Here is a 26,357-nt window from a genome sequence, read left to right as displayed (position 1 = left end):
ACACATTTGTAGTGACATGGAGATCACAGACAGACAGATTTGGCTCATTTTTCAGAATGAATGCTGCCTAATTGAACACCGTATCCTCTGGGGTGAGTTTAAGCAACTGTGGTCTTCAGTAAAGAATGCGATGTGAATCAGCAATGTGAATACTAGAATACTGGTATTGTCTTGGGTGCAGTCTCAGGATATGTTTTAAATTCTTGTAAAGGCTTTGTTATGCATTCTCTTGTTTTGAATGAAACTAACTGCAAGGAAGTAGAACAGAAGGTTATGTATAAAATCATGGTTCTATGACTAAGGTAAGGACTGGTACAAACCATTTATTCATTTATTGGGTTGAAAAGAATGACCAGAGGTCAAATGACAAATGTGTTATTTGTATTGGAATGAATATGCAGCAATCCTCCAGTTCTTGACTGACAGGAGTGGAACCTGTTGTGTGTTTCTGCTGTTGTAGCTCATCCACCTTTAATGTTTTTTTGCAGATGATTTTCTACTTACCACAGATATAAAGAATGATTTATTTAAGTTACTTTATCCTTCCTGACAGCTTGAACTAATCTGGCCATTTCCCCTGACTTCTCTTCACAACAGCATTTCTCCCCACAGAACTGTCCTTCACTCACTGCTTTTTGCACTATGCCGTGTAAACTCTAGAGACTGTTGAGTGTGAAAATACAAGAAGATCAGCAGTTTATGAAATACTCACACCAGCTCTTCTTGGTACCAACCTCCATGCCACAATCAAAGTCACAGAGATCACACTTTATCTTTGCGCTGATGTTTGAAGCGAAGTCTGTATATACCTGATTTTATGTACTGTGCTGCTGCCGCGTGATTGGCAGATTGGGTAACTGCATGAAACAGGCAACTTCCATCACTGAAATGACTTTCATTTTATCACAGGATTTCTTTTAGCAAACACACACACACACACACACCAAACCCACCTCCACACACTCACATAAACTGTTTTAGAGTGACACTGTGCCATTCTCAAGTCCAACTCTATTGATGATCATTTCTGTCGAGTATGTGCCATGTTGCTGTGGCAACCAGTGTGAACCACAGAACAAGTGAGGCAGAGATGGAGAAGGAGAAAGAGAGAGAATCTGTATTCTTTATAGATTTTTTTCTCCAGGAAGTTAGAAATGTTTTTTTTTCTTTCTTTTTTAAAAAAAAAAAAAACTTTTCATGCACTTGTTCACTGACTCTCTGAAATGCTAGTCAATAAGCCCAGGGACAGCTCCTGCTGTTAGGATCACACACACACACACACACATGCGTGCACACGCATGCACATACCCACGTGAAGCAGAGTGTGTGTATTTCTATGTGTGGGCGAGCTGCTCTGAAATCCTGCACTCTTGTGAGTCATTCGCTCCATAGCATTGTTACAGAAAGACATGATGGAGGTGAAGAGCGCCATGCCATCCTGGGTTAACCCTGCTGCAGTCGCATGGAGGCTCGACTCGTTTGGCAGTGATGCTGGTCAGAGGTAGTGATGAGAACGTTAGAGCATGATATTCTGCTCTCTCTCTGTCTCTCTTTTTCTCTCCACACCGAGCATCTCTTTTTCTTTCTGATCATGTCTCTTCCTCATATTTGTTAGAGTTTGACAGAAGTATCCATGCTTAATTGCTTACCTCATTTGTTAAATTACAGACAACTGATGATTTTTGGTGATCTCCATTCCTTAATTTCACACTCTTTTTTTATATATCATGTGTCTGCATCGCAGCAAATTTGAACTCTTTTCAATCGAGCTGCTATCTCACAGCTCATAAAGTTGCTGCAGTTGATGCAGTATTATTAAGGACATCAACTATCTAGGAATCCTTATCTAGAAAATACATAATATATATTCTTTATGATGTTCCATTTTTATAAAATATTGGTCTGCTACAAATTTTTCAGAACAGCAATTTTTACTATACATTTTTACAAAAATTATGGGGAAAGTACAGTCAACAGTGGAATTATTAGGACCCTTTGACACAAAGGACGATAATTATTGGGAAAAATTAAGGAATAAAAAAAAACCCATTACTCTAGAAAAAGTCCTAATAGTATTTGCTCACATAAATATGTGACAAAAATATTTTAATATAATTTTTATAGCATTGAAGACCTGCTGGTGGTAATTTTTAATCAAATATATTAAATCATCTTTAATTAAATATTTTAATTAGATAATTTAATTAAACATTTAATTAATTTAAATAATTAAATTAATTAAATATTGAATTAATGAAATCAGATTTTTCAAAAAAGATAAGCAGATTAAAATCTCAGTAAACATGATCAGGACCATAATAGCTAGCTGTAAAGCTAGCAAGGGATTCAAAGAGAAGCAAGCTCTTCAAATTCTTGAATTTGTCAAGTTTCACTAACAATTATCAGTCATCAAATCTATAACAACAAGATGGACATGGACTTCACCAAGCCTTATATAACCTTTCTTGGAGCTGTGTTATCTGATGAGGTGTTGGTGAAAATGGTTTACACACAGATTTACACCCGATTTATACAGGTGATTTGAATAAGATAACGCAGTCCACATGTATAAAACATCTAAGAGTACAAAGGATCTTGAAATGTTATCTTCACATGAGGTGGCTTCTATGAAAGCTTTTATGAAATCAGTGTACATGTAATGGATTAAATGTGTTTTATGTTCCTAAAAATAAAACTATAATATCCCTAAATAATGAACAAAATAACAATCATAGCATTTTATATCAATATCAGTCATAACTGGCATCCCTTCCATGATGTATTCTCAACCCATGACCAGTGTTTAAGGAGTAGGGTCCAGAGTCATAGCGATGCTGATCAGGATAACATGGTTACTAAAAAGGAATGATTTCTGATCACATAACTCTTAACTGACATAACCTCTGAATAATGACAGCATCAAATTGGTATAAAATATGCATAGAATATGTGGGATATTCATTTTGTGTTTGCTGCCATTGTTTCCTGTTATTCGTGCTGAGCAAGATTTAAATCTTATGCAGTTGCACTTCACACTGATCAAGTCAGAAAAAAATGAACTTGTCACTAATCTGGCCTCTGCAAATAGCTACTAAATGCTTTAACCCAGTATGGCTGTGTTAACCTGTCAGCAGACTTTTTTGCCTGTCAGTTTGAGCTTGCATGAATATATCATAGCAAAGCTACACCGTAAATCAACTGAAAGCGATCCTGATGGGCCGAACCGAAGTGGATCTCTGTGGTCTTGCGGCCATTTTCCAATCTAGAAGTGACTCACAGAGGCCTTGTTGGATTCCAGCTGTGTGCAGCATTTCTATCAAAGGCTGATGTGAGGTGAACGAATGTGTATTCACAGTGCACACGTATCACTGTGTATAAATCAAAGTTGGCTATTAGTCCGCACCCCATATAGTAATTTTGGGAATGGGTGAATGAGTCGTGGTTGAAATGTAAGCTGTGACTTTTCCCCAATTTTTTATTATTAATAACAAACTGTACTGTACTGAGTGAAGCAGGATATTCAAAAAATAGGGAAAAGTTTTTTTCATATTGTTCATTATAATCCCATATTCAGACACATGGAGATAGATAAAACACAATAACAGGTTATGGCTGGTTTCTACAGCCCAGGCATTTGTGATGTATGATGGTGGTCTGTGATCTGGTAGCCATTTCCAGCATGCCTCTTATCATGCTGTGCAATTTAAATGCTCAGCATGGGAATATCACGTCATATTAGTAATTGAGGACTATGTGATTCATTATGCAGAAGTTTCTATGCCTCTGTGGATACTTTCTGCAAAGTGCATGACTAAGGCACTGTTTCATATAATCTCCAGAGTTTGAACACTAAAAGAAATCCTAACTGCTCAATGCTTTAATAAGACACTTGATTCAAAACTTTGTATGTGATGATCGCTGAAATTAAGATAAATGATTGAAAACTTTATTCTTTGTGTTGCAGATATGTCTGCTAAATCTGGCAACGTTGGATGTGTGAACCACAAATGAATAATTGTCATATATTAACCCAGCAAATAAACTTGAACATTATGCCATAAATAATGATGTAATGACTCATTGGGATCACTGGGATGACAAGAACAGGTCAGAGCCAGAGAGTGAGGGCGATCAGGACTGGTGGTATTGGACACAGACTCTAGTCAGGTCTAGACAAGATAATAAACTGACCAGCAATGGATCAAAATTGTGTACACTAATAAACAAAAATTTTTTTTATCTTAACCAATGTGCGTCTTGATGTGTGTGGTGTCTTTGTAGGGTACATGTGGAGTTCTATGTGGACGAGAACACCTTCAAGGAGAGGCTCAAACTATACTTTATTAAAAACCAGCGTTCTAGTAAGTGGTCATCATTAGTGATTGTTTTATCCTCGTGTGTATGTTATAATAAAAGAATGTGACCCTTTAGATCTTGATTTATGGTTATTAAAATGCGTAATGTACAGTAACTGCCATTAGCTGACTGAACGTGAACTATTAGCTAAGAAAGATATATTTTGTAATAATGGGCTGGGCTGACTTAATGCATATTTACACAAATGTGTGACATGCAATAGCCTCCGTAGTTGAGTAGTATTTCAGATCATGACACGATCTTTCATCTGAATTTTGGTCTGTTTCGTCATGCAGGTCTGCGCATCCGTATCTTTAACTTCTGTCTAAAGGTTCTGACGTGTGTGCTTTACATCATACGAGTGATGACCGATAACCCAGCTCATCTCCGCAACACATGGTTAGAGTGTGTGTGTGTGTGTTTTCACAAAATTAGTCCATTTCAATGAAATGCTCTTTAAAATCTGTTCTAATATCTATCTATCTATCTATCTATCTATCTATCTATCTATCTATCTATCTATCTATCTGTTTGTTTCTCTCCAGTATGAAATGCAACAACATTTCTCAGAATGATGAGATAAACTGGTGAGGGTACATTGCTTAATCACTCAAATGAATCATCTTAATCAGAATAACATTAGATAAAAATGTATAATGTATGCCAAATGTGTTTTTTCTACCCCACCTTCTCTCTTTCTACTCCATTCTGATTCTGTCTGGCTCGTCTGTTCTCTCAGGGAGCTAATCTTGTGGGTGGACAGAAAAACTCCTGTGTGGGCAATTCAGGTAAGATGGAGATTAGGAATGTCTGGGCTTGTACAATAAATATGTAGTGTAACTGCTTACATTTCATCTCTGCTCTTTATCATGTTGTTGTTCATGGTAGGTGATAGTGGCATCAATCAGTTTCCTGGAGGCCATGCTGCTCATGTACCTCAGCTACAAGGTACTGTGTGTGTGTGGTGTGTGTGTGTAGATGATATCATCTAAATGATCAAAGTGTGATTATAATTGTTCACGTTGTGAATACAGCATGTAATGTGATATAAATAATAATATAATAATAATATATAATATAATAATAATATATATAGATATATATATAGATAGATAGATAGATAGATAGATAGATAGATAGATAGATAGATAGATAGATATGTGTGTAGAATAAAACTATAGAACTGTAGAATAAAATACCGTAAAATAAACCTGAAATAGCATAAGAATAAACAAACAAAAACCCACAGAGTCATTCTCTGGTCAAACTTTCCAGTGTTTTATTCTGGTTTGAGGCGGGCATGAGTATTTTTAAACCAAGTGATGTCAGATAATACAATATACAAGTCATATTTAGCTGTTCTACAACTCACAGGTAACTATGCAATAACTAAGCAGGAGTACATGAGTAGTTCTTATACACTTATACTATTCCTATTAGAACTGTTAGAGTTCAGGATTAACTAATTGGTAAGTACTGAGTCTTACATGTCTCCTGCAGAACCTCTTTTATATGTCTACTAAATTCCCAAAAGCTAAGCCTTACCTTCCTCCTGGAGATTTACTGCTAATAAATTTTTAACTGTTTCAGTAGCTCGGTGTCCTGAATGTAAATGTCTATATTACATATTCTAATTCTCCTCAGAGACCTATTGTTTTTGTTTATCCTGTCAGTGTCTACGAAACGAATAGGGCAACAATGAACATTCACTGTGTTGTAAATCATTTTCTAAATAATTTACTTCCAAACAAGAAAAACACTAATGCTTCGGCGCTTCATAATGAATTCCCATGTGTAATACAAATCATGAGTAGCAGAAGTAACTCTTCAGTCATTAGGAAGAATTAATGATGAACTTCTCTGCCTAGTCATGAGTTGTGCAATAGTAATGTGTTGCCAATTTTGCCACGTGCTTGCATCAGCTAATTGATTTACCTCACACAGTAACTGAGGTGATTTATTTCATGGTTCATTCAGCTGCTTTGTGCAAGGCAATTTTGGGCCAAATGACATCTTGCTATTATTTATTTATATATTTTTTGAGTTTTGTGAAGAAGTTGAATTTAGTAACAGATTTTAAAATGCTACCTTTGTACAAGACCAGATTCTGGTGAGTGCAGCCTACCGCGCTTTACTTATTTATTTAATATTATAGACTTTTTCTCATTAGCATGACATTTTTCTCAAGTCAGTACTCTCAAAACAATGAACATAGCCACCAAGAAAACACACTCTTATTTTCGCAGCTTGGTGCCATTTCTGCTGCAAATTGAAATACTGCTTTCTTCTCATATTTTCGTAATCACCACTTCTCTGTTATCCGACACACCAACTCACTGCTCCCTGCCTAATCATGGTTTTCACTTATACTTCAATGATCTTGTTTAGCTTCTGTATTTCTGAATATTTCAAGCTTTTTCCTGCTTCTCTAAGCTTTATTCCCCAGCTCGTTTCATTGCTAATTTCCTTGTATGAACCTTGCTTTGTTTTTGTTTTTTTCATGCTTTTCTTTTTCGCCCATTTTGGAGTACATGGACTTTTTTAATCTGTGTGTGTGTGTGTCTCCAAATTTAGCAATTTTATTTTAAAAAAACAATAATTAAATAACTCATACAGTTAAATATACACTAGATATAAAACTAAAAATATTCTTCAGACAGTTCTATTGCATATTACACTGACATGCATTTGTCTTTCTTTGCTTTATATAAAGGCTTTAGAAAGCGGAATTTCTTGCAAATAACCTAACAGGACTTTTTCACCCAATACACCTGGTGAAAAATGTAGCAATGTCTGACATATACTGTATTGCCAAAAGTTTTGGGACACCCCTCCAAGTTATTGTATTCAGGAATTCATGCTTGGCCCCTTAGTTCAAGTGAAAGGAACGCTTAATGCTTCAGCATGCCAAGACATTTTGGACAATTTCATGCTCCCAACTTTGTGGGAACAGTTTGGGGATGACCCCTTCCTGTTCCAACATGACTGCACACAAGTGCACAAAGCAAGGTCCATAAAGACATGGATGAGAGAGTTTGGTGTGGAGGAACTTGACTTGAGGTCAAAGTCCATGGACCTTACTTTGTGCACTGGTGTGCAGTCATGTTGGAACAGGAAGGGGTCATCCCCAAACTGTTCCCACAAAGTTGGGAACATGAAATTGTCCAAAATGTCTTGGCATGCTGAAGCATTAAGAGTTCCTTTCACTGGAACTAAGGGGCCAAGCATGAATTCCTGAATACAATAACTTGGAGGGGTGTCCCAAAACTTATCAATATAGTGTATGTCAGTCTGTCACATGGCTTACTTTCATATACTGTCCATCCCCAGGAAGAGAGGAACTCAACAGGGTTCAGAAAGGTGAAATATGGTAAAAGAAACACCTTTTGTAGATATGGCTTTTAACTTTTCGCTTGTGCATTAGGGATAGTAGAATTGTGCCTCAATATCTCATATCTTAATATCTCAATATCCTCATTTCTCATATCTTTTCTCTCAGCTCTCTTAACTTATCCTCTCTGTCTAACCCTAACCCTAACCCCAATCTTGTTTCCTCTTCCATGCTTCTGTAATCATCTCTAATCATCTGTAATCATCTCTCTCCCAATTACTCCTCCGTCTTAATCGTACAACTCTTCTCTCACCACTCTTTCTCCTTTTTTCTTCTTCAGGCTCAGACACATCCAGAAGCAAGTCTTTTAAAAAAAAAAAAAAAAATATATATATATATATATATATATATATATATATATATATATATATATATATATATATATATATACCAATAGTACATAGCTGTGTGAATAGTTTAGCAGATTCTTGTATTGTTTGCTTTATATCATTAAGTTAATGCAAATGTAGGGAGATTACAGTTTGAATTGAATTCGTGTGAAAACTATAGAAATGTTATTGTAGGTTTTGATGGTTATTGAAGGTTATATGACAGTTTAAGATTTGTCTGCTATAGCAGTGTTTAGCAAAGTGATTAGCAGTTCAGATGGGTGTGTTTGATGAGTGGTTTATATGAACTGAGAATAATTGTATTTGACGAACAAAATTCTATATTGATTATACAGCATTCCACATCTCAGGAGGCTTTCTGCTCCTCCTGCCTCTCTTCCCAGCATGAATGAAAGGTCATCTGACTTCTCAGTCGTGCCTGCTTGCTGCTCTGCCGTTGTTGTTTTTTTACCCACCACAGGGAGTCTGTAAAACCACTTTACATAGGAGCATACTGTATTGAAAGCAGCAAAGTGACAAAATCAATCAGCTTTCAGTTGTACTAGTGTTATTAGCAGTCTTTGATCACGTCACATGATAACAAGCTGTTGGGAATGAGTTTTGTGTGCAGAAGAGTAATCCTGGTAATGCTGTGCACATCTCTATTCATGCACAGAGCATCTCTAGTGGTTTATGTCATTGAACTTGAGCTTGAATTGAATAAAGTCTGAATATTGAATATCTAGCAATACTGCCTGAAAATCTGTTGAAACCACAGTAAATCCCACTGAAGTTTCTGCTTTTTGGGGTTTTGTAAAAACACTATGAAACTCTGTGACATTGTTTTAATATTCAGGCTGTCCAGTTTAGATGTACTTGTGCCCTCTGTAGTCTCTTAAACATCCCTGTTCTTGACTAACAGGAGTGGAACCCTGTGTGATCCATTCTGAGATTATTATTTTGTAAGACATGTATTTGAGTCACCTTCCTGTTAGCTCGACCCAGTCTGGACGATCTCCTCGGACCTCTCTCATCTACAAGGCATTTCCTCCATACAAACCTGCCACTCACTCCATGTGTTTGTTTTTTTATTCTCCTCTTCCTGTGTAAGCTGTGTGTGAAAATCCCAGGAGTTTCTAAAACACTCAATCCCAGGTGCCTGGCACCAACATCCATGCCACAGTCAAATTCACGGAAATCAATAATTTTTCTGTGAGCATTAACCAAAGCTCTTGGGCAGTATCTGCATGATTTTATGCAATGTGCTGCTGCCACATGATTGGTGACTGATGATAGGATGTTAATTGCATGAATGGGCTGATGTAGAGGTGTTACTTATAAAGCGGCCAGTGAGAGAATATGAATAGAAAAAGGCAAGCATTTAAATAAGCATCTCATAGGAGTCTAGTGTATTGCCAATATATTGCTATATAGTTGTAATTATTTCATTAATCACTGAAAATATGGTTTCATTTAACAATATGGTTTCCAGTTCCAGTTTAGATATTAGCATGTAATCCAGTGTGTCCTATTTTCTGGCACAAAGGACTAAAAACAGTGCCAAAAAATATCAAGCTTAGGTGTTGGGTGAAAAAAGCTGTATCTATTGTAAAGGGTTTCAGCAAGTGACTGTATCCATTTTATTTTATTGTACAGTGCTAAATGTGCTCCACTGAGCATGTCCACAGTTTGAAAGATTTTGACCACAGTTTGACCAGCAACTTATCCGCTACACATACACATACATTGAGATAAGCCGTGTCTTCAAATAAGATGTGATGATATTCATTCCCTTACAGATTTTTTTTTACTGATGTTCGAAGTTTGTAATGGAACTTGGCTGAAGGCATGTCATGAAGATGTCACACCTCAACTGACATCTGCCGAAAACTTGCTGTAATTTTGGTTTTTATTTTAATTATTTATTGCAAATATGTTAGCGTTTGCTTGATATTTGCAAAATAATAAAATACTGGTACTGGATGTGGTCCAGCGCCAGGGTCCCGTGTTCTCGTTGCAGGGCGCTAACCCAGCCATTGAAGAGTTGACTCTCAGTGCTGGTCCCAAGCCCGGGGATTAAATGGGAGGGCTGCATCAGGAAGGGCATCAGGTATAAAACCTGTGCCAAATTGAAACATGCGGACCAATGATCCGCTGTGGTGACCCCAAACATGGAGCAGAACAACAACAATTGGAGGTACTGGATCACTAGCATAGCCCAGAGAAAATTGGGTGGGCCTAGCCTAAAATGCATCTTTTATCAAAATAAGCTAACACAACTGCACCTGCTTGAATGCAAACCACCGTTTAATCAGAGCATAAACCTGTATGTCATTGTAAGCAGTGTTGAGAACATAATGAGAACAGCATGAGCACGGCGGCCACACCACACACGCGCACACATCTGACAGACGGGCCACAACACCATTATCAAATCAGCAGGACAGTATCGGGCAGTATGTAAACTGTCCAATATATGGCTTAACGGCCATATAGACCACATGAAATGAGCAACAATGACTATACAGCTACATAGGAGGAAAATGTAGATTGGCTTACTTTTACACTGGTGTGTAGGGGAGGTACACGCTGGAGAAGAAAGTGCCGCTGGTGATGGAGTAAAAGGTGAATGAACACTAGCAGAGCTCCTTACTACTCGAGATTTATGGCTCCTGAACATCCTGAACATATCTTCCTCCTCCGGCTGCACACAACGTCTTTTTGACACAAACTTTAGTAAGTTGCTCTGTTTCATTTTAGTTTAATGTGCAACTAAACTTTGGTGACCTTCTGTGAAATGTGCTCAGTGTGGGGGGAGATGGGTGGCATGAGCGTAGAGACGTTTCATTCATCCTCGAAACCGGAGGGTGCTCTCAGGCAGAAAGTACAAAACTTGACTAATAGGAGTAACATATGACGTGCCAAAAAAACCTAATACGGACAAAGGCATGTATAAAGGCATCCAGCAATCGCTGTAGTCAAAGCAATCTTTTCTGTAGCAAGCAACTGACTGGGTGGGCTGACTGATAGGGCCCACCCAGGCCCACCCATAGCTATGCGACTGTACTGGATATTCCATAGGTTTTTGCAGTGTTTTTCCTGCCCAGTGATTTTCAGGGTGACATTGTGGTTACATCAGAATGCAAGACAGTGAAGCTGAACTTGCTCTTTTTCTTGTGCAAGAAAAAATGTATATAACTGAGAAATGCTGCTCTTTTTAATTCCCTCACGTGCACAAATTCTCAAGTTCGTAGTTACATCTGAAGTCTGAATACTGATTTGTACGATTTCCATATTAACTCCTCCGCATATTTCAGTATATTTGCATAATTCAGCTCTGAATACACCCCCTGGTGTTGTTCAGTTCAGGTTTTATAAAGTTGCCTGATTCTAGTTGGACTTTTTGCATTACACCAGTGAACCGGGTGACTTTGTTATTCATAATTAACAGATTAATATTATTCCTGCTGAAAAGAAATGGCAAGTTGCTAAATACTAGATGTGAAAAATGTTTTCATTACCGTTACTAATATAACACGGTAGACAAAAAATCTCAAATATTTTTATATCAGTTCATATAAGGAACCTGGAAATTAGCATTTGCCTACCAGCATGAGTCATCAGATTGATCCGTGTGGTCTGAGAGTTAATAGCTATTCAGACAAAACTTGATTGTCTATTTTAGGCAAGTAAGTCTAATAAAGTTTTCCACTTCACTGTGTGATGACATCTGTCCAAATGAATTAACGTTTAACAGATTTATGCTCGTGGATTTTTACTGTGTGCTCCTCTTTCTCACAAGATACAAGCGTGAGTGTTTCTTAGCAAAAAGCTTGCAGTGGAACCCTGGTAAGCATGAGTCACTTGTGCTCATGACACATAACAAGAAGCAGACACTGTGAAGAGTGCAGAGAGTAGGCTTACTGCTGACACTGAAGACAAACTCCAAAAAGTTGTTCAGTCACCATTAAATAACAAACCAAATGAACTTGGACAAGCATACCAGGAGCCTCTGCAAGCAGTGGAATGAATTAAATGAAGGAATACTGTATGTGTAATTGTTGTCAAAGCAATTTTCACACACTATTTTACTGACTTGTTTATTTTTTGCAATACTATCCCAAATATCATAATGTTGGGAGCCATACTGTCCATGTTTCTTCAGCACTTGCCCTGGACAAATACAGCTACTGCTATAAAAGGTACACCGGTCAGGCAAAACATTTTGAGCACTGAGTGGTGAAATGAATAACACTGATTATCTCCTCTTGAGCGAGTTTGACAAGGGCCAAATTGTGATGGCTAGAGCACTGGATCAGAGCATCTCCAAAACGGCAGCTCTTGTGGGGTGTTCCCGGTCTGCAGTGGTCAGTATCTATCAAAAGTGGTCCAAGGAAGGAACAGTGGTGAACCGGTGACAGGGGCACCCAAAAGACGAGCTAGTGTTGCTCAAATTGCTGAAGAAGTTAAGAAAGGTGTCGGAATAAACAGTGTATAATTCCCTGGTGGTCTAGCGGCTAGCATTTGGGTCTCTCACCCCCACAGCCCGGGTTCGATTCCCGGTCAAAGAATTTAGCTGTTTGGGCAGTGGTGGCTCAAGTGGTTAAAGCTCTGGGTTGTTGACTGGTAGGTTGGAGTTCAAGCCCCAGCCCTGCCAACCTGCTACTGCTGGGCCCTTGAGCAAGGCCCCCAACCCCCTCTACTCCAGGGGCGTTGCATCATGGCTGACCCTGTGCTCTGACCCCAAGGATGGGATGTGTGAAGAAAGAATTTCTCTGTAATGTATATGTGACAAAATAAAGCCTTTTTTTTACTTAATTGTCATTATTGTTACTTGTGTGTGTGTTTGTGTGAATGTGTTATTCAGGGTAACATCTGGGAGCAAATATTCCAGGTGGCATTCTTACTGGAAATGTTAAATACCGTCCCCTTCATAATCACGGTAACCAGCTCTGATTGTCACAGCTCTCTTTAGACATGAAAACAAACCATGACCTTTATGACTTCTGCTGATCCTTCATGACAATCTCTGCTCCCTATATGCAGATCTTCTGGCCGACTCTGAGGAACCTCTTTATCCCCGTCTTTCTCAACTGCTGGCTGGCCAAGCATGCTCTGGAAAACATGATCGTAAGTGTTTGTGCATCAGTGTGCTGCTTATTTTGTTTTTGTTCAAAAATCTTTGCGACTTTCTTGTGTGTCTGTGTGCATGTGTGTGTGTGTGTGTGTGTCTGTGTATGTGTATGTGTATGTAGATATATGTATTTGGGAATGTGTGTGTTATAAAAAATGTGTACAGCGACCACTATGAGGTAGCTTGCAGATGTCTTTAGCTTGTTTAAGTATGTTTTACTGGTTTGATTTAAGATATATCTACAAGATAAATTCTACATGCATGAAATAAATTAAACAGCTTAACTAAACAGGAGACTTAGACCCAAAAGTTACATCAATATTTATGCAAGTAATTCTGCTTATGTTCGGAGATGGATTAACATTATCGTTGAATATTTAATGACTTCGGCAAGAAGGAATTTGTGTTAAATCTATAATGAACTTAGAAATTATACTGATGCTCATATTTATAAGTTGCTCAAAGCTCCTGGTTACACAATTCCACTTGATTATATAAAGCAGTAGTAAGGAAATTATTTTAATCACACTATCCAGTGTCACCCAGGTGAGGGTGGGTTCCCTCTTGAGTCTGGTTCCTCTCAAGGTTTCTTCTTCATATCATTTCAGGGAGTTTTTGTCTTGCCACTGTCACCTCTGGCTTGCGCATTAATGATAAATATTAATTTTAATTTTAATATTTATATTTATTTTTTATATTTCTGTAAAGCTGCTTTGAGACGATGTCCATTGGTAAAAGTGCCATACAAATAAAATTGTATTGAATTGAACTGAACATTATTAAAATGTGTAGTTTGTGCATCTGGGATGCCAGATTCTTCATCACTAGTGGCTTTAAAAATGGGGATTTTCAGTAGCCAGGACATAGAAGAGTCGTGATTGTATGTCTTCTATGACCTTTGAGAGATAGTGGGTCCAGTCGAGTCGTGATAGAGGATCAAAGGGAGTGTAGTACAGAAGAATAGATTGGGTCTGTTGTACAGTGAATTCATGTAGGTGTCAGCTGGTTCATTTCAGACTTTGTAGACAAGAATCAGTGTGTTAAATCTGATGGAGGCAGTTACAGGAAGCCAGTGGAGGGAAAGCAGCAATAGCATGATGTGGCAAAACCCTGGGATATTGAAAACTAATCTAGAAGATGCATCCGGGATCAGTGGAAAAAGTCAGATGACAGACAGGGGCAGACGTCAGTAGTCTCAAGATGACAAGAGACTTAACAAGTACTTGAGTAATCTCTGTGGAAAGAAATGACCAGATCCTCCTGATATTGTAAAGGAGAAACCTGTATGTCTGAATCAGTTTAACAAAGTAAGGTGAGAAGGATAATTGGTTGTCTGGAACTATTGCGTGGTTGTATGTAGTGTCAGATGGTGTTATATGAGAATTGTCCAGGGAAATTACAAATTATTAACATTCATCTCTAGGGATACACAGCAGCTCAGTCTTGCTGGGATTTATTTTCAGCTGATGAGCTGCCATCCATGACAGGAAGTCTGCCAGACATGCTGACAAGCAAAATACATATTTTTTTCATACCATCTGTCCACTTCACATTCTAAGTAAAACCGTTCTTAAAAAGCACCTGGACTGGTCACATTCTGTCTGTGTGTAGCAAAAAAGGTCTTTGGTGAGTTAGTTATGATAGGTATTGCTGAAAATGTAAGAGAAGGTGGATGAGAAAATGTAAGTTCATGGTGGGCTTTCACTCCACACTACTTCTGAAAGAGGTACTAAGCAAGGTACCTAGAAACGCTGACTAAGCTAACAGAATACCAGCTTTCCTATCCAGACAATGAAGTTAACATGAATGATTTAGCATCAGAATGTTCATCTTTTTAATAGTTTGCTTTCTTCATGTTTGCTTTTTCTCATGAATGGTTAGCTACAAAGTCCCTTTGTTTTTGAATGGGTCCAGTGAATGAAAAGTTGTAGATGTGGGGATATATTGGTTACAGCATGTGAAGTTGCTCAGACTGTGTGTTGAAACTCACTAACAAAGGAACTTGGATGCAAAGACCTTTACTTTCTATTTTGGCAGTTTGTTGGAAGCTCTTGAAAACAACAATACCAGACAGAAGCCAGGAACAGAAATGGGACATGGTCAAAAAAATGGGAGCTCAGTCTTTACAAATCTCTCTAAGCACTTACTTCCTCAAAATAAAATCCATGTGGGATATGTATATATTATATATTATTATAGCAAGGGCGGAGACATGAGCGGTGGGAAAAGGTGCTATTTTATTTTATAAAATTAAGATAGTGGATGAAAGTGCAGAGGTTCCAGGCAGTGAGGAGTGGCAGCAAGGTGGGACCCAGGAAGCTGGCGGAGTGCAGCAGGTTTAGGGAACATCATCTTTGGTCAGCTCTGTTGAATCTGGGGACAAGAAGGAAACATGCATAAGTTTATAGGCCAATGGAAAGTTAACTCACCTCCCTGAGAATGCGCTGACCTAATAAGCTCTCCCTTCTTCTCCTGGAGAGTGAAAAGTTTGGGGCATCGCTCTGTTTGGTTCCTGGTTTCAATGCCCCTCTGGTTATGTGCTCCTCTGCTTTCTGCAATAGAGGGGGTGCCAAAGTGGAGCTGTCCCTTCAGCACCCAGGCATAATCGCATGAGGAGTGATGTTATGCTATATGTGTGTGTGCATGTGCATGTGTGTGTGTGTGTGTGTGTAAATGGTAAAGCTGTTAATAGTTTAGTGTGTTGGGCTCTTTTTTAATCCCTGCTCCCAAAAAATTCTGACTAATCCTGTCCATTGGGTCCAATTCCACTGTAACCTGCACTTTCTGAAAAATTGTGACTGTGCCACAGGTTGCACTTCACTATCCACTTCCACTCAGGTAGGTTAGAGTGACGCATGCCATCTGACAGAGACTGCAGTTGAACATGGTGATTGAATCAGCAGGGAAAAACCTTTTAGATGCCGCTGTAGACATAGCAACAAAGAATCCAAAAATTGCCTGGTAGTCTGTGTGATGCCCCTGCACTCAGCCGCCACCTCAGCCAGACTCTCTGTGATTATGTGTAAGACAAGCAGTACACAAAATGGACGAATGGATAATCCACTCAAAAAACATGATAGATAATCTATAATACTAACAGCTACTAAGAAAGAATTCACTCATCAACAGCAATTACTTGCATGCCTACAGAAAAAAAAACTTCCTGTGATAATTTTATTATTAATTTGATTCATTTCATTGGAAAAATGTGAGGTTTCATTGTACAGTTATCAGACTGCTTTTTAAAGATAGATCTGATTCTTCAGAAGATCTTGTAGTAGCTGTATGTGTTTTCTTTTTCATCTTTCTGAAGGTTCAATTGCAGCCTTTTTGCAGTACTGCAATACCAAAGCACATGTTGAAGTGTATAAGCGTGTGATTATACCGGGGTTAGCAGATCATGATCAGGGTGGATAGGCTATGTTTAATTGAGTTGATCTGTGAACATTATGCTGACATATTATATAGTTATCAGTTCTGAGATGGTCACAGAGGTGTCACAGGCAGAGCTCACTGTCTCCTTTTCAGGATATCTTCTTCTAAATGTGCTTCATCGGAACATGCACATTCATGTAAAGAGAAGACATCCAAAACAAAAGCAAATAGCACAAAGTAGATCTCATAGCTCTTAATTTTTCATTGGTAACTTTTTCCCATGTTGACTATTTTAATTTTATAAAGCAGTGTAGGAGACTCCTTACAGCATCTCATATGAGATGACAGACATAAATGTTGTCTGAATGGATGTTATCAAAAAACCTTATATAGTGTATTAAAGTACACAGCTTTAGACACCAAACGTTATACAGCTACTGATTATTTGCACTACAGAAACATTAAGTTGTTTTTTTTTTCCATGGGATTGATAAATATGCAGACTTTGGTGTTAGTTCAGTATTAAACCCAATTCTATGCTGGCATTAGACTCTAAACTGTGGGTTTTTTGGTATTGTTGGTTTATAATGTACCATCAACCACTGTTGAGATTTCAGAGGTTCAGTGGTAACAAAAATGACTTGCAGTCTTTGGAGACACTTGTAATTTACAGTAATTTACAAATGGCATAAATAATAAATAATAGAATAACATGTTTGGGTTTCAGAATGACTTACACCGAGCCATCCAGAGGACACACTCTGCCATGTTTAATCAGGTCCTGATACTTATCTGCACGCTGCTCTGCCTCGTCTTCACTGGGTTAGTCTGTATTTCTCACTCTAAACAGCAGGACACACATACTGAAAGAAACCTGTGTAAAGCCCTTAGGTTCAGTTTGGGTCAAAGTGGTACAATATTACAGAGTGGTGGTCATTGTTTAAGGTGTGGCCTTGAGTTTAGAATCTTAAAGCCAAAAATGTATACACTACCAGTCAAAAGTTTGGACACATCTTTTAATTCAATGTTTTTTGTTTAGAGATTTATTTTCTACATTCTAGAACAATACTGGAGATTTCAAAACTATGAAATAACACACATGGACTTAAGTAATCCATATGTAATGACAACAAAAAACAGTCAGTTGTTATTTTAAGACATGAAGGTCAGGTGTTCTGGAATAGTTCTTGCAAGAACAGTATTGTCAAGTGCATTTGCAAAACCCATCAAGCACCATGATGAAACTGGCTCACATGAAGACCATCCCAGTAAAGCAAGACCAAAACTTACCTCTGCTGCAGAGGAGAAGTTCATTTAGAGTTACCAGCCTCACAAATCACCAATTAACAGCCCCTCAGATTAGAGCCATTATGAAGGCTTTACAGAGCATCAGTAGCAGACATATCTCAATATCAACTGTTCAAAGGACATTATTGTGTATTTCGGCCGCCTTCAGCATTGTTTTACAATGTAGAAAGAAATAAACATCAGGAAAGACCATGGGATAAGAATATGTGTCCAAACTTTTGACTGGTAGTGTATATGAACATAGAGTCAGCAGTTACACCTGAATAAGTCTTGTGTAACCTTAAGTGACTTTTTACCCATTCAAGCCAAATAATTAACTAGAGGCAGTTATATTTCCATAGCAGATTAAGCCAGGTGGTTAGGTTAGACAATTCATTGTCATGGCATTGGTATCTCATGGCCTAAATATGTTCATTTGGAGGCAAGTCTTATTAAAATAATAACCACTATATCCCATTGGTAGCTTTGTGCAACACTATAAATTAAATCCCATTTATGACTCGGTTTCTCTGAAATGTTATTGAACATTAACAAAATCATATTCATTGTTTATGTTCAGGCCACTTTGACGACAGAGTATTAAAGTGAAATTAAAGTGGTATAAAAGACTGAAGTGATGAAATATGAAGTCACTGAAAGGATGCAAACAAGGGAAAAACCTGTGTCTATGTACATTGTTAGTAAGCGAAACTTCAGTAAGCAGTAAGATATACACTACCAGTCAAAAGTTTGGACACATCTTCTAATCCCATGGTCTTTCCTGATGTTTATTTCTTTCTACATTGTAAAACAATGCTGAAGGCGGCCAAAATACACAATAATCTCCTTTGAACAGCTGATATTGAGATATGTCTGCTACTGATGCTCTGTAAAGCCTTCATAACGGCTCTAATCTGAGGTGCTGTTAATTGGTGATTTCTGAGGCTGGTAACTCTAAATGAACTTCTCCTCTGCAGCAGAGGTAAGTTTTGGTCTTGCTTTACTGGGATGGTCTTCATGTGAGCCAGTTTCATCATGGTGCTTGATGGGTTTTGCAAATGCACTTGACAATACCATTCTTGCAAGAACTATTCCAGAACACCTGACCTTCATGTCTTAAAATAACAACTGACTGTTTTTTTGTCATTACATATGGATTACTTAAGTCCATATGTGTTATTTCATAGTTTTGAAATCTCCAGTATTGTTCTAGAATGTAGAAAATAAATCCCTAAACAAAAAACATTGAATTAAAAGGTGTGTCCAAAATTTGACTGGTAGTGTATAGTTTTTTATTGTTGTTGTATATGTGCATTAGCAAAAGTGTTTTATTGGCAAGTTTGTGGATGCTTCTTGGCCCAGTTCTACGGTCTGACAGTGTTTCTGTGTGTGCATTTGTGTCTTTTCCAGCACGTGTGGGATACAGCATTTGGAGCGAGCTGGGAGAAACCGCCTCTCTCTCTTTAACGCTCTTTATTTTTGCATCGTCACTTTTTCCACTGTGGGTTTTGGTGATGTGACGCCTCAGATATGGCCTTCACAGCTGCTTGTGGTGGTGATGATCTGTGTGGCATTGGTGGTGCTTCCCTTACAGGTCAGAAGATGCAAATATGCACACACACACACACACACATACAGAGAGAGAGAGAGAGAGAGAGAGAGAGAGAGGAACATCTCTCATTCCCTCTTTCACTCTCACATATTTCTCTCACTCTTCACATATTACATTACAGTATTATCACCAATGCTGGAGAAGCTACAGTACTTTTGCAGTTGAAATTTGATAAGCTACAAGCTGCTTATGTCATAAATGAATTAAAATATTGTAAGAGTTAAATGAAAGAGATTCTATGTTTTGTTAGTAATATTTTGTATTCATGAATGGACTTTTATTTTTACTGGGAAGATTCTAAGGGCCATTTATTTTTGCTAAAAAAAAATTAAGCAGTCACTTCTTAGGTTGTAATTAAGGAGAGAGAACAGAAAAGAAAGAAAGAAAAAGGCTATGAATGAAGAGCTCTTCATGGTCTCCGTGTTTAATTATTGTTATTAAGCCTCCTTAACACCCACAACAACGCAACTATTACAATAGCCAAGCTACAGCCAAGCTACACTCTGTGAGCTACCAAAAATGAGTAGCTAACTACACTTAAGCTAGTCATGTGAAAAGGGAAACTGCAGTATAATGTATACTTGGTGAAAAGTAGGTGAAAAAAACACATTAATTTGAAAATAGCTCAGCTGTTGCAACACTATGAAGTTAAGCTAGTGCCATTAATTATCGCTAGCTACTCCACAAGACTCGGATATTAAATTGAACTGGGCACGGTGGCTTAGCGTTAGCAGGTTTTCCTTGGACCACCTGGGTTAGGGGTTTGATTCCCATCTCTGCCCTGTGTGTATGGAATGTGCATGTTCTCACCGTGCTTCAGAGGTTTTCTCCAGGTTCTCTAAAGACATCCATCGTATGCTTATTCCCATCTCTAAATTGTCTATAGTGTGTGAATGGGTGTGTGGGTGTGTATGCAGTTATGCCCTAGAATCGGTTGGCATCCCATACACACCTTGTGCCCCAAGTCCCCCAAGGATAGACTCCAGACTCCCTGCAACTCTGTGAAGGAGCAAATGGGTGGATGGAAGCAAATACCAGTGGTGTAATGTAACGAAGTAAAATTACTTCATTACAGTACTTAAGTATTTTTTGAGAGTTTTTGTACTTTACTTTTATTTCTGTCAACTTTTACTTTAACTTCACTATTTTTTTAAACAAATTCTATCTCTGATACATTTTCGTTACTTACTACAAAAAAAACCTGCATCCAAATTTGCGGTAAAGGAAGTTTGTGGTCAGTGATGACTTTAGGCCATGTCCACATGTAGCTGGGTATTTTTAAAAACGGAGATTTTCTACTTTGCTTTTATTTTTTTTCTGTCCACACGACCTACGTGTTAAAAACGCCCTGTTAAGCGTTGTCAGGAGCATGCCTAGCCAATCAGAAGCATCGCGGGAAACTGTAGAAGACTGTAGAAGTCCGACCGGGTCTCGTCCAAAACCGCTGTCACTGTGTGTGTTGTCGGAGTTTTGTATGCAGCAGCAGTGAGCTCCGTATTACATTCCGGCCCCTCTGTTCACGTGAGTAACTGCGCGTGTATGTGCACGCATGTAAAAAGTCCAGTAAACAACGTTAACACAGTCAGTAGTTCACGTAAGTCTGCTATTGCACAAAATATCTTCATAAACTAAACTGACATCAAATTAAGGAGACCGGCACACAGACAATGATGTCAATTCGTCAAAATCTCCATTTCCCCTGTCCACACAACACCACTGAAAACAGAGTTTTGGAAAATCTTCAGTTTGGAAGGACGACCTCAAACTGCATTAGCATGTGGACGAAAGGTCAAAACACAGAGAAATACCCGGCTACGTGTGGACATGGCATGGTTCACTACAATACAGTTCACTAAGTTCTAAAGGCCTCTTCTTTCTTTCATGCAAATCTTATTTTTTGGTGGTGCACTTATTGAGAAGTTTAAGAAAGAAAGCAATACAGAATAAAATTCATAATTCTCCAAATTATTACAGTCTTGCTTTTTTTACTAATTCACTTCTACTTTTACTTTCCATACTTGAATACATTCATGAAAATACTACTTTTGATACTTAAGTACAGTTTATTTCAGATACTTTAAGACTTTTACTCAAATTGAATTATAATGGTTGACTTTAACTTTTACTTGAGTCATTTTCTAACAAAATACCTGTACTTTTACTCAAGTGTGCCTTTTGGGTACTTTATACAACATTGGCAAATAGAGAATAGAAAAATGGATAGATGTATATTCAATCGTTTTGATTTAAAAAAAAAAAAAAAAAAGCACAATATTACTTTCATTCATTCCTTCTTTCCCCATTTATCTGTTTGGCTACATTTACACATTTTCCCTGTTACACTTTTTCATGGAGATCATGGAATCATGGAAAGTACATAATGTGTAACCAATGTGGAATACACACTTTCCCTAATCTGAGGTGTTATTTACATTTATGGCATTATCCAGAGTGACATACATTTTATCTCATTTTTATACAACTGAGGGTTAAGGGCCTCACTCAGGGGCCCAAAAGGGACCCAATGTCTTAACCACTAAGCTACCACATTCACATAATTTGTTCTTATATTAATTGCCTTTTAATGAATTAAGTCTATTACCTCTCTCTCTCTCGCTCTGTCTCTCTATCTCTCTCTCCTTTTAAAGTTTGAAGAACTGATTTATCTATGGATGGAGAGGCAGAAGTCTGGCGGGAACTACAGCAGACATCGCGCACAGACAGAGAAACATGTTGTGCTCTGCGTCAGCTCCCTTAAAATCGACCTACTCATGGACTTCCTCAATGAATTCTATGCTCACCCACACACACAGGTAAGAAAGGTTCTTCTCAGATAAAACAAGCTACTGCTATGCAATACATTTTTTAGGGTTATGTAACGCGACTGTACTGCATCAATACATTTATTGAAGAGGACAGAGTACAGGAAAAAAATGACACAACTGCACTACTCTCTTTCTCTCTCTTTTTCTCTCTCTCTTTAAAAATATCTACAGATGAAAATGGCAAGGCCATTTGGATTTGAGATTAAAAGATGAATATCAAATGATAATTCAGAATTTTAGCCTTCATTTCCTGATATTTACGTCTAAATATGTTAAACAATGCAAACCACACAGGGTGAGCAAAAGTACTGGAACAGCATTGTATTGAAAATGTTGATTTTCCCTCTTTTTCAGCTTTAAAATGACTTGCATTTTTTCCATTGACAGCTCTCTTATGTTGGTTTATCCTTTATTGCAACAAATGGAGTCTTCATAGCTCACTTAGACAATGTTTGTGGGGATATTTTGCTGAGTAAAACTTCAGAAAAGGTTATGCATGTTTACATTTGACAGTAGTAACACAGAATTCACTAGTAACCCTGTACCTTCGGTAGAAAAAAATGAACTCACAAAAGAGCTCTTACAGTGGAAAAAGAGTGACGAGATGCACTCTATGATGAACTACCATAAAGGGTGGCATTTCAATGGAGAAAAGGATATGGAGGATTCTCTACATGCGAGAAAGCAAGATGATGTGCTGCTACTTCTAGAAATCTCTAGGGTGCTTCAGTAGTAGAAAGAAACAAGAATTAATGCTATTCTGGCCTTTTATTTGTTCCACTCCTGCCTCTCAGACAGTCTATGTCCACTCCTGGCACCACTTAACTCTGTGCGTGTGTGTGTGTGTGTGTGTGTGTAGGATTATTATGTGGTGATCCTGTGCCCATGTGAGGCTGACAGTCAAGTTAGAAGAGTTCTACAGATTCCACTCTGGTCTCAGAGAGTCATATACCTGCAAGGTTCTGCTCTTAAAAACCAGGACCTCCTTCGAGCCAAGTGAGTGACAGCGACATCATTAGCGAAATTACCACATAACATATGGTCAAAAAAGACGCTTTCTAAAAACGGACCCCTTCAGTGGAGTTCTTTAACAGACTCTATGCTTAAATAAAGGTTCTAAGTTTTCTACATGGATCCCTTTTATTAAGAAAATGCTCAGCTTTACAGTCCTTTTTTCTATCTTCTCTCTCTCTCTCTTCAATTTCCACTCTCCATTTCTCATTCCTATATTTGTTCTTTCTCTCTTTCATCTGTTGCCATGGTGTTAGAGCCATGAAATGTTAATAACAGTGAAGAATTTTTAGCATCCGAGGCCTTTCTGTATAATAGACATTTCTCTGTGTGTGTGTTTGTGTCCACCTGTTCAGTGAAAGCTGTCACTGGTTCAGTTTGTCACTGCAATTTTGCCCCCTGATGTGTTATTTCTAACTCTGACTAGGTGATTGTCGGTGCCCTTCTGTGTTTATATTGCTATGATTGTTGTGTTGTGTTGACGTCTTTTTCCCTGTTTGCTGCTGTAGGATGGATGATGCAGAGGCTTGTTTTATTCTCAGCAGCAGGAATGAAGCGGATCGAATGGCTGCAGTAAGAACAGATATAGATCAGTCTCAGTTCTTACTGATCCATATGACTGATTATAATAGAAAAATAAGAAATAAGAAATGACACTGATTAATAAGGACATCAAGCTGTCATGTCTTGATTCGTTTGAGGCATGATGTAAATTAGAAACATCTGCTATATATATATATATATATATATATATATATATATATAGCAGATGTTTCTAATTTACATCATATATATATATATATATATATATATATATATATATATATATATATATATATATATATATATATATATATATATGCAGTACTGTTTATTAGTTATTTACCAAATTAAGATTGTTTACAGTAATTATTACATTACATTCACCAGTCTCTGAATGGTATAAGCAATAACATTAGGATACAAAAAGATTATCAACAAGATTATTTTAAAATTATGTTTTAAAGTCTGAACCAAAAGGACAAAAGCTTACCCTGTCTGTATGCTTACCTTTGTCAAGTTAATATAAATCGAATTGTTCCCACTCTGCATTATTTTATTTGTTTTTAAATTGACCTTGTCAGGATCATCAAACCATACTGAGAGCATGGGCTGTAAAGGATTTTGCCCCAAACTGCCCCCTCTATGTCCAGATCCTTAAACCTGAAAACAAGTTCCACGTCAAATTTGCGGGTAAGTGTTTTAATCCTATTTTAATTTTAGCGCACTCTCGTTGCTTTGTCTTTACAATATCCCCTTGATTAAATCAATACCACCATCTTTGCTCATTCAGACACTGTGTGATTAAACTTTACAAAACACAACAAAGAAAAATTGGTCAAAATGGTCAAAGATTCTATATATAAAACAGGAGCAATAAGTTACTTTGCATTTGAATAATATTACATTTAATTTGTGACATACAAGTAGTAAACATCTATATACTATATACATGACAATATAAATATTTCATCGATAAGCATCACTGCTGTACTTGCAACCATGGCTGTGTGTGTAAAAGATGACCATCACTTCCATTATGGAACACTGACCGGGCGTCATGAAGACAGGATTGGAATATGAGGAAGAAATATTCTCCATAATTGTGTACCATTTTGTCTCTAAGTAGAGGGGTGTGTTTCCTGCTGTAGACCATGTGGTGTGTGAGGAGGAGTTTAAGTATGCGTTATTAGCTCTGAACTGCCTGTGTCCGGCCACGTCCACGCTCGTCACTCTGCTCGTCCACACATCCCGTGGACGGTAAGTAGCCCATTTTCTCAGCACTAGTAATCTTTAGAATATTTATAATGTCCTCATTTTACATCTGTACACATGCACATTCATGCAGATATCCAGCTAAGCATATAGCAGCAGGGTAATGCATAAAACCAAGAATATCAGTTAATGTTACATGAACCATTAGAATTGGGGAATTATGTAAACTCAGTGAATTTAACTGTGGCATGGTTGTAGGCTGTCAACATTTTAGTAGTGTGAACATTAACCGAGGCTTACCCTGTATCTGTATGACATTATGCATTGTGTATGATTGCAATGTCCATGATTATAAATACATAAATTCTTTATTGCTGGTTAATAAATAAGTATAACGGGTTACTAATGTCTGTAGGGAAGGTCAGCAGTCTCCTGAGGAGTGGCAGAGAATGTACGGCCGCTGTTCTGGGAATGAAGTCTATCACATCCGACTGAGTGACAGCATGTTCTTCAGAGAGTTTGAGAAGAAGAGTTTTACCTATGCTGCATTCCATGCACACAAAAAGTGAGCACACATACACACACACACACACACATAAACCCACAACATATCAAAGACAATGAGAAAACCTTGCCACATATACAGTGACATATGGTCTTTCTCAGTGAAATCCTGTCATAATGCAAACCCTTGATCAAGTCAAATCAACTCGAGCGGCTTTATTGTCATTTCAGCCATATACAGCTGTAACAGCATACAGTGAACGTAAACAACATTGCTCCACAAATATGATGCTACATAAAACAACAGTGAACTACATGAGACTACACAGAAGTCAATAAGACTACACAGGACTACATCAGGTGCACGGGTGCAACTGAGAAAGATAGCACAATAACTGCTAGCACATCATTGGTCACAACACTATACAAATGTGTGGGTGTGTGTAGGTATGGTGTGTGTTTGATAGGAATAAAGAGAGAAGATAATAAAATCATCCTGCTGAATCCCGGTCCCCGTCATCTAATGGCTGCTGGAGACACCTGCTACTACATCAACATCACTAAGGAGGAAAACTCTGCATTTACGGTCAGACAGGAAACGCATCACAGGAAGAAACATGGAAACAGTAACATTTTAAACAGCCCCTCTGAGCTCCCTGTGCACAGTATCATTGCTAGCATGGGTAAGATTCTTGTTTTTATGTAAATCATTTTCACATAATAGAACTTTGCTCAGGGTGTGAAGAATGGACATATGGATAAAGAAAAGATGTGATAA

The 26,357-nt window shown here is 37.9% G+C and overlaps 1 protein-coding gene across 3 annotated transcripts in view; it reads left to right on the top strand.

Annotated features, from left to right (window-relative positions):
• The window catches only part of kcnt1a (potassium sodium-activated channel subfamily T member 1a), a 47,081-nt gene that overhangs the window by 7,175 nt on the left and 13,549 nt on the right, over window positions 1-26,357 (top strand). For all 3 annotated transcript variants that reach the window (XM_058414803.1, XM_058414804.1, XM_058414802.1), the window contains exons 3-18: window positions 4,282-4,361; window positions 4,653-4,755; window positions 4,902-4,943; window positions 5,096-5,144; window positions 5,245-5,304; window positions 12,944-13,018; window positions 13,123-13,206; window positions 17,313-17,407; window positions 19,283-19,466; window positions 22,133-22,297; window positions 23,169-23,305; window positions 23,830-23,893; window positions 24,445-24,553; window positions 25,012-25,120; window positions 25,491-25,640; window positions 26,027-26,262. In XM_058414803.1, coding sequence (XP_058270786.1) covers window positions 4,282-4,361; window positions 4,653-4,755; window positions 4,902-4,943; window positions 5,096-5,144; window positions 5,245-5,304; window positions 12,944-13,018; window positions 13,123-13,206; window positions 17,313-17,407; window positions 19,283-19,466; window positions 22,133-22,297; window positions 23,169-23,305; window positions 23,830-23,893; window positions 24,445-24,553; window positions 25,012-25,120; window positions 25,491-25,640; window positions 26,027-26,262 — 1,742 coding nt within the window. The remainder of the gene's footprint in view (window positions 1-4,281; window positions 4,362-4,652; window positions 4,756-4,901; window positions 4,944-5,095; window positions 5,145-5,244; window positions 5,305-12,943; window positions 13,019-13,122; window positions 13,207-17,312; window positions 17,408-19,282; window positions 19,467-22,132; window positions 22,298-23,168; window positions 23,306-23,829; window positions 23,894-24,444; window positions 24,554-25,011; window positions 25,121-25,490; window positions 25,641-26,026; window positions 26,263-26,357) is intronic.

The sequence above is a fragment of the Hemibagrus wyckioides genome, linkage group LG18, assembly GCF_019097595.1.
Source record: "Hemibagrus wyckioides isolate EC202008001 linkage group LG18, SWU_Hwy_1.0, whole genome shotgun sequence".
NCBI lineage: Eukaryota > Metazoa > Chordata > Actinopteri > Siluriformes > Bagridae > Hemibagrus > Hemibagrus wyckioides.
The sequence above is the reverse complement of the archived record's forward strand: the minus strand, read 5'-3'. Positions and strand labels throughout refer to the sequence as shown.